At 50.0% G+C, this 15370-nt stretch overlaps 1 protein-coding gene across 2 annotated transcripts in view; it reads left to right on the top strand.

Moving 5' to 3' along the window:
• TNFRSF8 (TNF receptor superfamily member 8) overlaps positions 1-15370 on the top strand; it is a 76284-nt gene that overhangs the window by 11449 nt on the left and 49465 nt on the right. Inside the window, exons 2-3 of one of the 2 annotated variants that reach the window (XM_047868748.1) lie at positions 2082-2142; positions 11551-11655. In XM_047868748.1, the coding sequence (XP_047724704.1) occupies positions 2082-2142; positions 11551-11655 (166 nt within the window). Of the gene's footprint in view, positions 1-2081; positions 2143-11246; positions 11411-11550; positions 11656-15370 lie in introns of those variants that run through there. The other variant, XM_047868749.1, reaches the window with a different exon arrangement.

Genomic DNA, 15370 nt, shown 5'->3' with positions numbered 1-15370 from the left:
CCTCTCTTGAGCCCCCTCTAACAAAGGGGCTTAACTTTCAAAGAGCCCTGGAAACCTATGGGGAACTTGTTAAAAATGCATGTTCCAGAAAAAAGCGAGTCTTGACCTCTACTTCACACCATGCGCCAAAATGAAACCTACCTATGGCAGGTTAAACGATAGCATCTAGTGGATAATGTGGGAGAGCATCTGTATGACAGCGGGCTGGCAAGTATTTCTTACATAGGACATTAACCGTGAAAGAAAAGACTGATAAATTGCTCCTCATTAAAACTAAGAACTTCTGGGGGCGGTGACTCGATCTCAGAGTTGTGAGTTTGAGCCCCACTCTGGGTGTATAGATTACTTAAAATTTTTTTAATGTTTATTTATTTTTGGGAGAGAGAGAGAGAGAGAGAGAGAGCACGCATGAGCAGGGGAGGGGCAGAGAGAGAGGAGACAGAGGATCCAAAGCAGGTTCTGCACTGACAGCAGAGAGCCTGATGTGGGGCTCGAATTCATGAACCATGAGATCATGACCTGAGCCGAAGTCAGATGCTTAACCCACTGAGCCACCCAGTGCCCTGGGTGTAGAGATTACTTAAAAATAAAAATCTTAAAAAGATCAAAAAACAAAACTAAGAACTTTTGTTCATCAAAACTCTCCCTTAAGAAACTGAAAAGGCAAGCCATAGAATTGGGAGAAGATATTTCCCAATACCAAAGGGCCTGTATCCAGAGTATATAAAGATTTCCCACCCATCAGTGAGAAAGGTCAGACAATCTAATTTTTTAATGTTAATTTGTTTTTGAGAGGAGAGAGAGAGTGCGAGGGGAGAGGGGCAGAGTGAAGGAGAGAGAATCCCAAGTAAGCTCCACACTGTCAGTGCAGAGCCCCATGTGGGGCTCGAACTCAAGAACCTCGAGATCATGACCTGAGCCGAAATCAAGAGTCGGACGCTTAACCGACCAAGCCACCCCGGTAGCCCAACGGTAATACCAAATGTTGACAAGAATGTAGAGTGACTGCAACACTTCTAAACTATAGTGAAGTGTCGGTCCAGTTTGGAAAACCGTATGAAGAGTCTATCAAGGCTGAGCATACATTACAACCCAGCAATTCTGCCCCCTACGTATATATCCAATAGAAATGCATACATTTGTGCACCAAGATATATGTATAGGAATGCTCCTAGTGGAATTATTCATAACAATCAAAAGTGGAAACAACCCCAAGGGCCATCAAGAGTAGAATGGAGCAGTACATTGTGCATGTTCACGCGATGTACTACAAAGCAATGAACCTGAATGAATGGCCGCCATCTGCAACAATGTGGGTGAGTCTCACAATATGATGTTGAGTTGAAGAAGCCAGTTGCAAGAGAACAGAAATGATTCTATCCTACGTCAAGCTCCAAAGGTGACCAAACAAATCAATGGCGTAGGAGCTGGGTTAGCGGGCACCTTTTGTGTGTAGTGCATGGGAGAGGCCTGAGGGAGGGTGCTGGGGTGTTGCCCATGTCCTGTGGCTTGATCTGGGTGCTGACTGCAAGACGTGTTCACACTGTAAAAATTCAGTGGGTATGCATCTGAGGTCTGTGCACGTTTCTGTGTAAGCGTGTGAGACTTCAAAAAACAAATTTCCTAGAAATCTGTATTGCTGGGTCCATGCCAGAGGCCAGGTAGGAGGCAACTGAATTAATTAATGCTGGGGAGAGAGGATGGGGACTGGGACCAGGTGGAGGAGGTGAGGACATTGGTCCAAAGAGGCAGAGAGAGAGAGAGAGAGGGAGAGAGTTTGCTGCTGGGTTGAATGTGAGCATGAGAAGAGCGAGTCAGGGGAGACCCCGGGTTCGGGGCTGAGTTATGGAAGGCTGGAGTTGCCATCACCCGCGCCCCCCCCCCCCCCCCCCAGCTGGGGTGCATTTGAGGCAGATGTGAAATCGGTTATTTCTGTCCCGATTGCCTTCTAAAACTTGAGGCTGTGTCTCAGGCCTGGCCTTGACGATGAGTGGAGACCAGGCCTCCTGGGACCTGAGGGGCAGGAGAGAGGATGCGTGTCTGGGACCGGCCCGGTCTCACCAATTTATCCCGTCCTCCAGGATCGAGTTCCGAGGGACGTCTATGCTGGAGACCCTGGCCACCATCACGACAAAACTGCCGGTAGGTGCTGTTACTGCTGCCCCGTGGGTGAGCGGGGGTGCTGGGGACAAGGGGGGATTTTTGTCCTCAAGTTATAAAATTCCAGGGGGAATTGGCGAGTGGCAAGATGGGAGCCCACATTGCCCTGTTGGCTATAGGTTCCTGAAGGCCAGCCCTCTGAGTTTTTGTTTTTAGTGCCCCTTATGAACTTATACAATACATGCACTGGCCTGAGACCTTCACATGCATTGCATGACCTCATAAGATCCCCACAAGCATCCTTTATCATTCCTACTTTGCAGACGAGGCTGTTAGGGGTGCTATAAGATAAGGTAACTGGCCCAAGGTCACAGAACTGGGGAATGGTGGAGCTGGCCGGGGCTGGAGCCCAGGGTTCTGTGACCCCAGAGCCTGGGCTCTCGACACCCCCTGGCCGCCCCTCATTTCTGGGCCTAGAAGCCCTTTGTGGTCCTCATGTTTTTCAGCCCAGAATGTGTGTTTATCCCCCGGGCCCCCTGAACTGTAGATCTCTCTGGAACCAGGCTCCCTGCTCAGCGCACATTTCTGGAAGGCTCACCCTCCCTCAGCACAGTGATAGGCTCTGAGTAGATCATCAGCCTGCCCATCCCCACTCTTCGGGTGATGCTTAGGCCCAAAGACTCGAGCCAGCAGAACAGGGTCGGGAGGCACCGCCAGGTGCTGTGGTTGTTATCGCAAGTTCCCAAGGCACATCCAGGGGCCTTCGTGGGGCGGGGCTTGAGATAGAGCTGAACCGTGGTCTCTGACCTCTGGTGGCAGAGTCTTGAGGGGGAAAGATATGAGTTCTGGCAGCGGAGGCTGTGAGGGCTGTACGTGCCTGGTTCACGAGAACTGCCTCATGCTCGGAGGCCCACAGGCCACTGGCAGTGGGGGTGAGTGACCTTCAGGATGGGTGGGGGGCCACCTGCCCATCCTCTAAGCCTCCCAGCATTGCTGTCTGGAGGGTGGCGACAGGCCACGATGCACAAAGTCACCGAGGGTAAGTGGCCCGAGCCAGGCGGGAACCTCAGTCCGTCCATCCGGAGACCTGCACGCAGCCTCTTTTCTCCACCGTGAGGACAGGCCGAGCCCTGCGCCACCAAAGGACCGTGAAAAGCATTTGGGGAAAGAATTTGATATTTTGGTTTTCCGAAAATGATTCAGAGTAGTCACGGTGGGGAAAAGAAATAGACCTTTATTGGATTTTCTCACTTTTATGTTGTGGTTTAGTATGGGTTTTGAGGTGCGTGCATCAGGTGGGTGCCTGTGCTAGATCTTGGGACTCCAGTGCCTAACTGGCCAGCCCCACCCCCAGACATATACCTGCCCATCCCCCCCATCCCTTCGCTGCTCTCTTACCTGCCCACCCCTCCCCCTTCTGTTTCCTTCACCCCCTTCCCCAGTCCTTCTTCCACCCCATCCATGTCCCCCTCTACCTCAGTCCGCTCTGGCGGCCAGAACAGAACATCACAGACCGGGGGGGCTTCAACAACAGACAGGTGTTTCCTCACTGTTCTGGAGGTTAGAAAGTCCAAGGCCAGGTTTCCAGCAAGGTTTGGTTTCTGGTGAGAAGCCTCCTCTTCTTCTTGGCTTGCAGACAGCCCCCCTTGTCATGGCTGGAGGACAGAGAGAGAGAGAGAGAGAGAGAGAGGAGAGATCTATCTTTCTTCTTTCCTTATAAGGCCGCCAATCCTATCAGATCAGGGCTCCGCCATTATGATCTCATTTTTTCTTTTGTTTTTTAGTGTTCATTTATTTTTGAAAGAAAGAGAGGGTGTGAGCAGAGGAGGGGCAGAGAAAGGGGGGACAGAGGATCCGAAGCGGGCTCCATGCTGACAGCAGAGAGCCTGAAGCGGGGCTCGAACCTGTGAACCGCAGGATTGTGACCCGACCCTTAAGGCAGACGCTTAACCGATTGAGCGCCCCCACTTCTGACCTCATTTAACCTTGATGACCTCCTAAAGACTCTCTCTCTCCGAATAAGGCCTTCAACGCATGGATCTGGCGGGGGGGGGGGGGGGGGGGGGGAGACACACAATCAGGCCACAGAGCCACGCTGCTCCTCCCACCCCCCTTTCATCTGCTCTGCTTTTTGTCCCCCTGACAATTGTTTATTGCTCCTTGTTGTTGTCGTGATGTCACTTGTCCCCTTTCCGGCCTCTTTCCTTTGGCTTTTCTACCAGAACTGCCGTGCTTGGTGTCCTCTGAACGCACTGTGTGCTTTCAAGTCTCTGGGTCTTCTGTCTGCACCTGTTGCACCGCCCCCTCCCCCTCCCCCTGCTGCAGTCCTGGCACCCCTTCCTCCATGAAGCCTTCCCTCACCGGCCCAGTGCTGTGTGGCCGCTCACACGCTGCTTCTCCCCGGGACAACTGCAGTCAGGGTGGCCCACAGGGCTCTGTGACTTTCCATAGGATCCATGATTCCAGCTGTAGGAAGAAAGACACTTCCTTCCCATGCCCTCCAGCTGCCCTCACCCCTGCCTTGCTGGTGAAGTGGGTGGAGGCAGAGTGATGTCTGGGTCCCCGGCTCCCTCCACTTCGATGCTGTGACTTGTGAAGAAGGGGACTCCCCTCCCCCTATGTTCCCTCTCCATGGCCCAGCGACTGGGGGTAGGTGAGCACCTATGCCGAGGTGTGGTGGGCGGGGCATTTTGCTGGAGTTTTATTGACTCTGTGCTTCCGGCAAGCAAGAGGAAAAAAGAAAAACCCACAAAAACCCCTTCCTCGGTCTCTGGGGGAAATTTCTGACATTTCGCCCGCCCTCTGCAATCAGCGCTCAGCTCAGCTGTGTGGCAAGGTTGGCCGGGGGTGAGTTGCTGGAGGGAGGAAACTGGGAGGCCTTTTGCAATTGAGAAATTTAGATGTCACTGAATCTCTCCTCTTGCCCAGTCTGTAAATGCTCTTTGTAGCATCCTTGACAGCTGATCCCCAGCCCTCTGCTTACACACCCCCAGTGACGGGGAGCTCACTCACTGCTTCATAACCAGGACAACATTACCGATGATGGAGTGTGCTCTATGCCAGCCACAGGACTAGCCCTTTACCTACATTAGCTCCCCAAAACCCTGATAGGAAGCCCAGAGAGGAAACTTGGACTTGATGAGGTTCAGAGATTTGCCTACAGTCACATGCTAGTAAGGAGCCAGCGGGGGCTCCAGTGTGGCCGGCTAACTCAGACACCTGAGCTCTTCCCCCTTAGCTGGTGTTGACCCCCAAGACAGAGCAGATCAGTGAAGGAGACAGCAGAGTCTATCAGCAAAGACCCCATGTGGGGGCTACAAACCCCTTCCTATTCTAGACCCTACTTCCTGGATCAATCTGCCCTTGGTGCCCGGACTCCCTTCCCAGAGGAAGGGATCTCCCCTGCAGACGTACGAGTCCTGCCCAGGTGTGGGGGTACAAGGGAAGCCAGGCCTGGTGTTAGGCAGAGAGCATGGCTTGCTTGGGGCCTGGCAAGTATATCCCATCTTGTCCCAGGAGCAGAGGGTCTCTCCGAGGGCTGTGAGCAGCGGGGAGTGGGAGGAGGCCTCCCTGGCCCTCTGGCCCTTGGCCGAGCTTGGCTGGCCTTTAGTCCCCTCCCTGGTCTGTTCTCCCTCAGTCACCTGAAGGGACGCTTGGCAAACATCTTTCAGCCCCAATTCCAGATCCCAAGAAGGAAGGGTCTGATGGTGCAGATAAGTCCGGATGTCCACCTCTGCTCTGGTCCCCCCAGGCCAGGACTGCTCTAGATGACAGCTCAGGGGAGAGGTGGGCCGGGGGCAGTTCTCTGAGAAGGGTGGCCTGTGGGGTGGTAAGCCCTTGCAAAATGTGTCTACTGCAGCAGGCTGTTAGAACCCGGGATGGTGATGGGGTGCCTGGGTGGCTCAGTTAGTTAAGTGTCCCACTCTTGATTTTGGCTCAGGGCATGATCTCACTATTCATGAGTTCATGTCCTGTGTCAGGCTCTGCACTAACAGCATGGAGCCTGCTTGGGATTCTCTGCCTCTCTCTCTCTCTCTCTCTCAAAAATAAATAAAAATTTAAAAAAACATTAAAAAAAAGGAACCTGGGATGGTGTTGCTGGGAGCCATGGGAACTCACTCCCGGGGCACCTGACCTGATCAGAACATTCAGGGGGTCTTCCTGGAAGAGGTGGCATCTAAAGGAGTCCTAGAGATGAGCAGGGATAGGCCAGGCCAAGGCAGGGACGGGGTGTGCTCTGGGCAGAGGCACAGAATGTGCAAAGGTCTGGAGGGGAGTAGGATGGGCTGCTGAAGAATGGGGAAGTTTACATTTGGCTGCAGCCCAAGCCTGGGGTGTGCAGGGGAAGCCCGGGAGGGCAGGCTGGAGGAGCTGGTGGCCCAGACTCAGCATGGAGCAGTTTTCAGTGTGGGAGTTTTTGGCACGAGAGCAGCTGGGGCAGGTTGCCTGATGCTGAGCCAGAGGTGAGAGGCGGTGTGAGAATGTTAGCACAAACTTTGAGAACATCTGGAGTCAGCGACGGGCCCTGAGCCAGAGGGGATGTGGCTGGAGGCAGATCAGGGAAAAGGGATACGTGGGGACCAATTCTGGCATCACCACCACAGCTTTGGAGCCTTTCTCAACCTTTTTTCTCCCTTTCTTGCTTCCTTCTTTCCTTCCTTCCTTCCTTCCTTCCTTCCTTCCTTCCTTCCTTTTCTTGCTTCCTTTTCTTTCTTTCTTTCTTTCTTTCTTTCTTTCTTTCTTTCTTTCTTTCTTTCCTTCTTTCTGTTTATTTATTTATGTATTTTGAGACAGAGAGAGGGAGAATCCCAAGCAGGCTCTGCGCATGGAGCCTGATGTGGAGTTTGATCACAGAAACTGTGAGATCATAACCTGAGCCAAAATCGAGTCTGACGCTTCACTGACTGAGCCACCCAGGCGCCCCTCAACCATTTTTGTTTCTGATTATGAAAGTGATATCCAGGGGCAGCTTGGTGGCTCAGTCGGTTAAGTGTCTGACTCTTGATTGTGGCTCGGGTCATGATCTCACAGTTCATGGGTTTGAGCCCCGCGTTGGGCTCTATGCTGATGGCACAGAGCCTGCTTGGGATTCTGTCTCTCCTTCTCTCTGCCCCTCCCCTGCTTGTGCTTTCTCTCTCAAAAAAATGAATAAACTTTAAAAAAAAAAGAAAGGAAGAAAGTGCTATTCACTACAGAAGATCAATGTGGAAAACGGGAAAAGAAGAAAATAGAAATGAATCAACAGTTGTAATTCTTTGGCTCCGCCTACTCCAGACCCCCCCCCCCCACCATGGCCTTTCTGTTCTTGGCACAAGCCATGCTTGTTCCTGCCTCAGGGCCTTTGCACTGGCAGTTCCCTCTGCCTCGAGTGCTCTCCCTACAGCTCTCTGTTCAGCTGCCTGCTTCCAGCCTCCCTGATCCCACTCTCTGGAGCTCTCACCCCTCTCCCTCTGCCCTCTCTCTTGGTTCCTGCTTTATTGTCCTCAAAGTTTGTATCCACACTGGAAGCCAACTTGCTAATTTCTTTTTCTTTTTAAAAAAAAAATTTTTTTTTTAACGTTTATTTATTTTTGAGACAGAGAGAGACAGAGCATGAACGGGGGAGGGTCAGAGAGAGGGAGACACAGAATCTGAAACAGGCTCCAGGCTCTGAGCTGTCAGCACAGAGCCCAACGTGGGGCTCGAACTCATGGACCACGAGATCATGACCTGAGCTGAAGTCGGCCGCTCAACCGACTGAGCCACCCAGGCGCCCCCCAACTTGCTAATTTCTTTCTGCACTTGCTTGCCTCTCTTCCCCAGGCTAGAGGGTAAGCTCCACAGGAGCAGGGACCTCACCTTCTTCTATCTCTAAGTCAGTGCCTACCACAAAGGTGGTAGTCAATAAAGGTGAATTGACTGAAAATATAATCCTGCCACTGGATTAGTCACTCAGGTCTGCTTCAAATCCTTGAACCGATTTCCTGCAGCAGGGGGTTTCTAAAGTTCACCCCAAACAGCCCCTGGAGCTGAGAGGTGATTTTAAAGAGATCCAGAGAGGGGATCTGGATGGGGATCAGGAAAATTCCACCAGGGGATGGTATTTCATCCTGAGCTGGCTGTATACACAGTTCCCAGTGGGTGGAAATGCAGATGGGCAGGTGCCTCAGCCTGGGCAAAGCACATTTGTATTTGTTCTCTAGGGCTCTCATTAACCAAATACCACAAACTGAGTGGTCAACACAACAGAAATTTATTGCCTCACAGTTGTGGAGTCTAGACGTCCAAGATCAATGTGCTGGTAGGGCCATGCTCCCTCTGAAGGCTCTGGGGAACGGTCTCACCTCTCTCTCAGCTTCTGGTAGTTCCTGGCTGCTGACATCATGCCTCCAGTCTTTACCCGGCTGTGTTCCTGTGTGCATGTGTATTTCATGTCCAGATTCCCACTCTCCCTTTTTATAAGGATCCCAGTCATTGCAGATCATGGCCCACCCCAATGATTGCCTTTTAATTTAATTACCTTTGTTAGTATGCTGTCTTCAAACAAGATCGCATTCTGGGGGCGCCTGGGTGGCTCCGTCCGTTGAGCATCCAGCTTGGGCTCAGGTCATGATCTCATGGGTTGTGACTTCGAGCCCCCGCATCGGGCTTTCTGCTGTCAGCACAGAGCCCACTTCGGATCCTCTGTCTCCCTCTCTCTCTGCCCCTCCCCCACTCACTCTCTTTCTCGCAAAAATAAACATTAAAAAAATCATATTCTGAGATGCTGGGGGTTAGGGCTTCAGCATATCTCAACCAATAACAGCATTCGACCCATAACAACATTGCAGGACACAGGGGGTGGGGTGCTAGAGAAAAGCCCAAGCGGCACAGTGTTGGCTGCAGCATAGAGCCCGTGAACTGAGTCGTGTACAGTAACGCCAGAGCAGGAGTCGGAGACAAAGAATGCGAGGCTAGTTCCATATTGATTAGGTGGTCAGAGCACGTATTGGTCAGAAATGTGCCAGGCCCTGTGAGATGGGAATCATTGCTGCGCTGAAAGGGAATGATTCAGCCTCGAGGAGCTGACATTCATGTGAGGAATTCAGACCCTGAGACGATTTGTCCCACAAATAAATGCGATCACACATCTAGATTAAATAGATTACAGCAGGGGCGCCTGGGTGGCGCAGTCGGTTAAGCATCCGACTTCAGCCAGGTCACGATCTCGCGGTCCGTGAGTTCGAGCCCCGCGTCGGGCTCTGGGCTGATGGCTCGGAGCCTGGAGCCTGTTTCCGATTCTGTGTCTCCCTCTCTCTCTGCCCCTCCCCCATTCATGCTCTGTCTCTGTCCCAAAAATAAATAAAAACGTTGAAAAAAAAAATAAATAGATTACAGCAGAGTTAGGTGGAGGAGGGAGAGGTACATGGGTCTCTGATAGTTTATAACAGTGGCCCTGGCCCAGTTACTGACAAAGCGATACGTTGACAATGATGTGAAGGCTGAGCAGGAGTTTACCAGGGAAAAGGTAAGAGGAATATTCCTGGCAAAGGGCAAGCTTGTGCAAAGGCCCTGGGGGCTGAAGGGAGCATGGCCCCTTTGGGGGACATGGAGATGCCAGTGTGGCTAGAGATTAGACAGTAGGGGGGGGGGTTTAGGCGGGCAGAACCTCCTAACCCAGTAAGGACCTAGGCCTCTATCCTGGGAATGAGAAGGATTTGAAAGTTTTAGGCAAGGGAGGATGGGACCAGATTTACCTCTCTGAAAGACCACTGGGCAACTACTGAAGTTTTCTGAGCAAGAGGGTGTTAGCCATCAAGCTAGTATTTTTCCAGAGGTTCTTGCATGCTGTTCTAGAGCAGGGGTTTGCCTTGGGGTCCATGGATTCCCTAGTGCCCATGGGTATATTTCAGGCGGGCCCTGAACTGAACGAGGTCACTCATTTTTCATCAGCCTCTAACTAAAATGTCCTGTATGAATTCCTTCCATTATGAATCAAGATAACAAAACACACTGATAATATCATAGTACCTGCAGTTTTTCCATCAGTAGAAATCAGACATTCTCATGATATACTGCAATTATATTAGAGTTGCTACCGTTGTTATGAAATATTTATGTTCATCGGTACTATGAAACCATACTTATTAGACATTAATGAGTTTATAAAGAATCACATATATGGCTAGATCTTAAATTATTTTAATGTTCTGATAACTGTATTCTCACATAGCTAGGTTCCTTTGTAATCCTTTGTATTTTATTTTATGCACTCAGAAACACAATCCTGAGCAGTGTCCCAGGTTTCCCCAGAACGACTAGGGGGCACAAGAAATACTGAGACCCCATGGTTTAACTTTAGTCTGTAACCACTCAGACCTAACTTATTTAGGCACAAACAAGACAAAAGAGAAATAAATGGCTCAGTAACAGAGAAGTCCATGGCACCATAAATTCACTGAGAATGTCCTCAGCAGTCCATTTCTCTCTGTCTCCGGACTTCTCACCTTTGGATCACCTCGTTCTCAGGCACCCTGCCCATCCTGCACCTGCCACGACCTGGCAGCGCTGAACTTAAACCGCCCTTTGCACCAGAAGTCTGAAAGTAAAGAGAAGGGCTATTTCCCAGGAGCTTTTGTGAAACTCTCAGAGATGGGGCTCATTGGCTGGCATGGGTCATGTGTCTAAGAAGCAATTAGAATGGTGAGGAAGATGTACTCTGATTGGCCTGTTTGGGTCATGTGCCCGTCTGAAGGATGAAGTATTCTGATTGGCTTATCTGGGTCATGTGCCCATCCTGAGGGCTGAGGCATCTGATTGGCTTACCGGGGTCATGTGCCCATCGTGAGCGATGAGATATTCTGATTGGCCTACCTGCGTCATGTGGCCATCTTGGAATCGAGCGGTGGGCGGGTGGCCTGTCAGTACGTGACTGGAGGGAGAGCCCGCAGGGCAGGTGAAGGCGCCCTGCCCGCTTTGCCCCAGGCCGTCGGTGTCAACGCGATTCGTGTCGCATCCCTGTGTAGTGGGAGCAGGGAACGGTTTGGCACTGCTCGCTGATCCGCGAGCGTCTCAGGCTGGCTTAGGCTCCGCAGCGTCTCGGGACTTAATGGCTCCCCGGTTCCTGCAGTGAAGCAGGCCTCCTGCCCAGGAAGACAGCCGCCAGTGCCCCTCCGGCACTTGCTGTGTGCTAAGCACACGTTTATTTTCACAACCCCTGTAACCCGCTCAACAACCCTGACAGGTTGAACTTAACAGTGCCCGTGAGGTGGAACCCCAGGCCCAGGGCTTCTCCCAGCTGCCAGGGGACCCTGGGGCAGGTCGGCCCTCCTCTGCGCCAGCGCTTCCGTCTGTAACGCCAGCGGCGGACTGACATGTTTGGGCGCTAAGGGGTGGAACTGGCGGTGGCTTTAGGGAGGAGCGGTAACCGGTGGGGAGGTGAGGCCTCTGCCCTGGCGGCCTGGCCTGGAGCTTCTCTGCTTCTTTCCCCAGGGCTGCCGTGCCCCCAGGGGTCACCTGACTGCAGGAAGCAGTGTGAGCCCGACTACTACCTGAACAGGGACGGCCGCTGCACGGCCTGTGTGAGCTGTGCTCGAGGTAAGGGCTGTGTTCTCCCCTCCAGGGGCAACTTCTTGGGAGGGGGTCACCGGGGGTGGGGGGTGGCAGAGAAGGTAGGGAGCATCAAGATTTGCTGCCTGGACTCCGGGTTGGCCCCCTGGTGCCTCGCTTTACCCCTCTGGATTTGTGAGTTGTTGTCAGCCATGATGTTTTGCATCCGTTTTCAGAGAGACTTAGTTAACCCGTTTCCTCAAGGGAGGGACTCGCATTTATTGAGTACAATCTTCACAAGACTCCTAGAAGATTTTGTTTTTCTTTTCATTTTAATTTTTTTTAAATGTTTATTTATATTTGAGAGAGAGAGAGAGAGTGCATGAGCAGGGGAGGGGCAGAGAGAGACGAGACACAATTCGAAGCAGGCTCTAGGCTCCGAGGTGTCAGCATAGAGCCTGGACGTGGGGCTGGAACCCATGAACCCTGAGATCATGACCTGAGCCGAAGTTGGATGCTTAACCGACTGAGCCACCCAGGCGCTCCTGTTTTTCTTTTTTTAAGTGATCTGTCTGCCCAAGGTGGGGCTCAAACTCATGACCCTGAGATCAAGGGTTGCATGCTCTACAGACTGAGCCAGCCAGGCACCCCGAAGGTTCTTTTCTCATCCCTGCTTTACAGTGAGGAAACCCAGGCTTAGGAGGTTAGGACCTTTGCAAAGTTACAGAAGTCTGGTAAGTGGCAGATGTGGAGTTTGAGCTGTGGTCTGACACCAGGAGCTGTGTTCTTTGCCTGCGACCACAAGTGCTTCCAGGAGATTCTTCCAATGAGCACTTTCATTGTTAATTTCTTATTAGGGTGAGTGAATGTGGTTTGTGAGCTCTCTGGTGTTTGTTTTGTTTTGTGCGGGTTTTTTGTGAGGTGGGGCTGGGAAATTTGTTGAGATTTCTTGTGCCCTAATAAATGTGGATATTTTTAAAGCCTATTTTTAGTGTGTTTGGAGAAAAATGTGTTTTGTGTACAAAATTGTCTACATACCTATTGGATCAAGCTTGTTAATTGTGTTTTTCAAATAATATGCGTTCTTTTCAACAAATTTTTTTTGAGTTTATTTTTTTCAGTAACCTCAACACCCAACGTGGGGCTTGAACTCACGACCCCCGAGATCAAGAGTCTCATGCTCTTCCAACTGAGCCAGCCAGGCATGCCCCCAAAATAATATGCTTTAAAAAAAAAATTGTTATTTATTTTTGTCACCTTCCCAAAGGTTGATGTCACAGATAGATGTGTTAAAATTCATCTTCCCTATGCTTTTTTTTAATCAGATTTTCCTTGTGTTCTATTTTTTTTCTCTATGTCAAAGCTATGTTATTAGGTACAGTGTTTATGAATATTGTGTTTTCTTGGTGGACTGGACCTTTCATCAGCATGAAATGTGTAATATACCTCTTTGCTCCTTATAATGTATTTGCCTTAATTCCATTTTCATTTGATGTTAATATTGCCATACATCTTTGTCTATGTGAGCATTTCTCTGATGTATCTTTAAGTTTTTAAAATTAATGACGATGTTGTATGAAATAAAAGTTATAGGCATTCATTATAAAAAATTCAAGCAATACAGAAGTGTAAGGAAGAAGGCCAGCTCTGCCTGTTCCCATCATTGGATGTCTGACTGACACTTCTCTGTGTATATATATATAGAGAGAAGGAGAATGGGAAGATTTGTAGCCAGACTATACACACGTAGAGAAAGGGATTTAAAAATTTTTAATTTATTTTAAAGAGAGAGGGAGAGAGTAAGCAGGGGGAGAAGGGCAGAGGGAGAGAGAGAGAATCTCAAGCAGTGGCTACGCTTAGCATATACCCCAGCGAGTGGCTGGATCCCTGATATCCGAGCAGATATCAAGAGTCAGATGCTCAACTGACTGAGCTACCCAGGCACCCTGGAAAAAGGGATTTTTAGAGGAGGAGATCATACTGTTGATGACATTCAAGCGATTACATTTAATTTTATTTAAATGTATCAGAGGAAGAAGAAAGCAAAATTAAAAAAGAATGAAATGATCACAAGAGACAGTAGTTTCTAAGAAAATCCTCTAAAATTAAGAAGAGGTGTTGAAAATCAAGAAGCAGTTAGGAATCATTTAAGGAACAACTATGTCTTGTATTAAATTCATGTTCTACTTGTTTCAGATTTTGGACGGGATGGAGTAGATTGGCTTCCTATAATGAAAAATGAAGTAATTAGCCTGCCTCCTCCCTGTCCTCTTCCTGACTTATTACTTTTCTTTTCTTTGTTATTGCCTGTGGCATTTATATTCTTTTCTGTGACCCACAGTCCCTTGGCGTGTTTGTTTTAGTTTGGTATTTAAACTCATTCGTTGTACAGTATGAGCACATTGACCACAGCTTCACTCTTTCTGAACTTTTTTTGTAAGTCTATTTCTTTCTTTCTTTTTTTTAACGTTTATTTATATTTTCGAAAGAGAGAGAGACAGAGCGCAAGCAGAGGAGGGCAGAGAGAGGGAGAGACACAGAATCCAAAGCAGGCTCCAGGCTCTGAGCTGTCAGCACAGAGTCCAATTCAGGACTCAAACTCATGAACCATGAGATCATGACCTGAGCCGAAGCCAGAGCTTTAACCGACAGAGCCGCCAAGGCACCCTCTGCTCTAGGAAGTTCCTACACGTAGATTCATAACATATTTATCTTTTGTGACAGCCTCATTTCACTTAGCATAATGTCTTCAAGGCACTGTATCATGTGTCCGAAGCTCCTTCCTTTCCAAGGTTGAATAATATTCCGTTGGATGGATCTACCCCATTTGGTTTATCCATTCGTGCCAATGAACACTTGGGGTGCTTCTGCCTGTCAGCTATTGTGAATACGGCTGCTGTATACCTGGGTCTACAAATGTCTGTTCAGGTCTCTGGCGTCAGTTCTTTTGGGTAGACTTAGCAGTGGAACGGCTGGATCATGTGGTAATCCTGAGTGTTACTTTTGAAACTGATTTTAGGAGTCTGAGGACCTGGGTGGGAGGCCGAGTGCAGCCAGAGATGGGTGGCGTCCTTGCTGGAGCACAGATCTGCCTTCCCTTCTGTGAGATCGTCATTACCAGAGCTCCTGCGGCTGCAGAGAGATGCACCCACTCCCGGGGTCTCTACCGATTTCCACTGGGTCTGCCTGCCCGAAAGTTAGCCAGTCCAGCACCTTTCCCACCTTTGTTCAGGCTTGTGATAATTATGTTTGGCTACTACTCTGGGGTTTAAAACCTTTTTTTTAAGTAGGCTTTACGCCAAGCGCAGAGCCCAGTGTGGGGCTTGAGCTCATGATCCTGAGACCAGGACCTGAGCTGAGATCAAAATCAACCAAGCCACCCACGGTTTTACATGAATTTCACAGGGGTGTCCACTGTTTGTCCTCAGCCGGCCTGCCTCTCTCTTAGATTTTCTACAATTCTCAGGATTTTATTCTCTCCTCAGTACTGCTTCTGGGGTGCAGGCGAGAGTTAGGGGCTACAACAGTGCAACCACAGCAAGGAAGAGAGAGATGATAGAGCCTCCTGCGATGGTTTTAGGGGCCAGGCCTGGGAGAAGCCCTTATCATTTCTGTCCACATCCCATTGCCAGAATGCCATCATATGACCCAAACCAAACTGCAAGGGAGGCTGGGAAATGTAGTCTTTCTGTGAGCCCACTTGAATTGGTGGACACAACGTTGTGCCCAGGGGGTTTCTTTTTATGGCTTCCGTTTCCTTTGT

The sequence above is a fragment of the Prionailurus viverrinus genome, chromosome C1 (genome assembly GCF_022837055.1).
Source record: "Prionailurus viverrinus isolate Anna chromosome C1, UM_Priviv_1.0, whole genome shotgun sequence".
In the NCBI taxonomy this organism is placed as follows: domain Eukaryota; kingdom Metazoa; phylum Chordata; class Mammalia; order Carnivora; family Felidae; genus Prionailurus; species Prionailurus viverrinus.
Note: the sequence above shows the minus strand (reverse complement) of the source record. Positions and strands in the feature narration are given on the sequence as shown.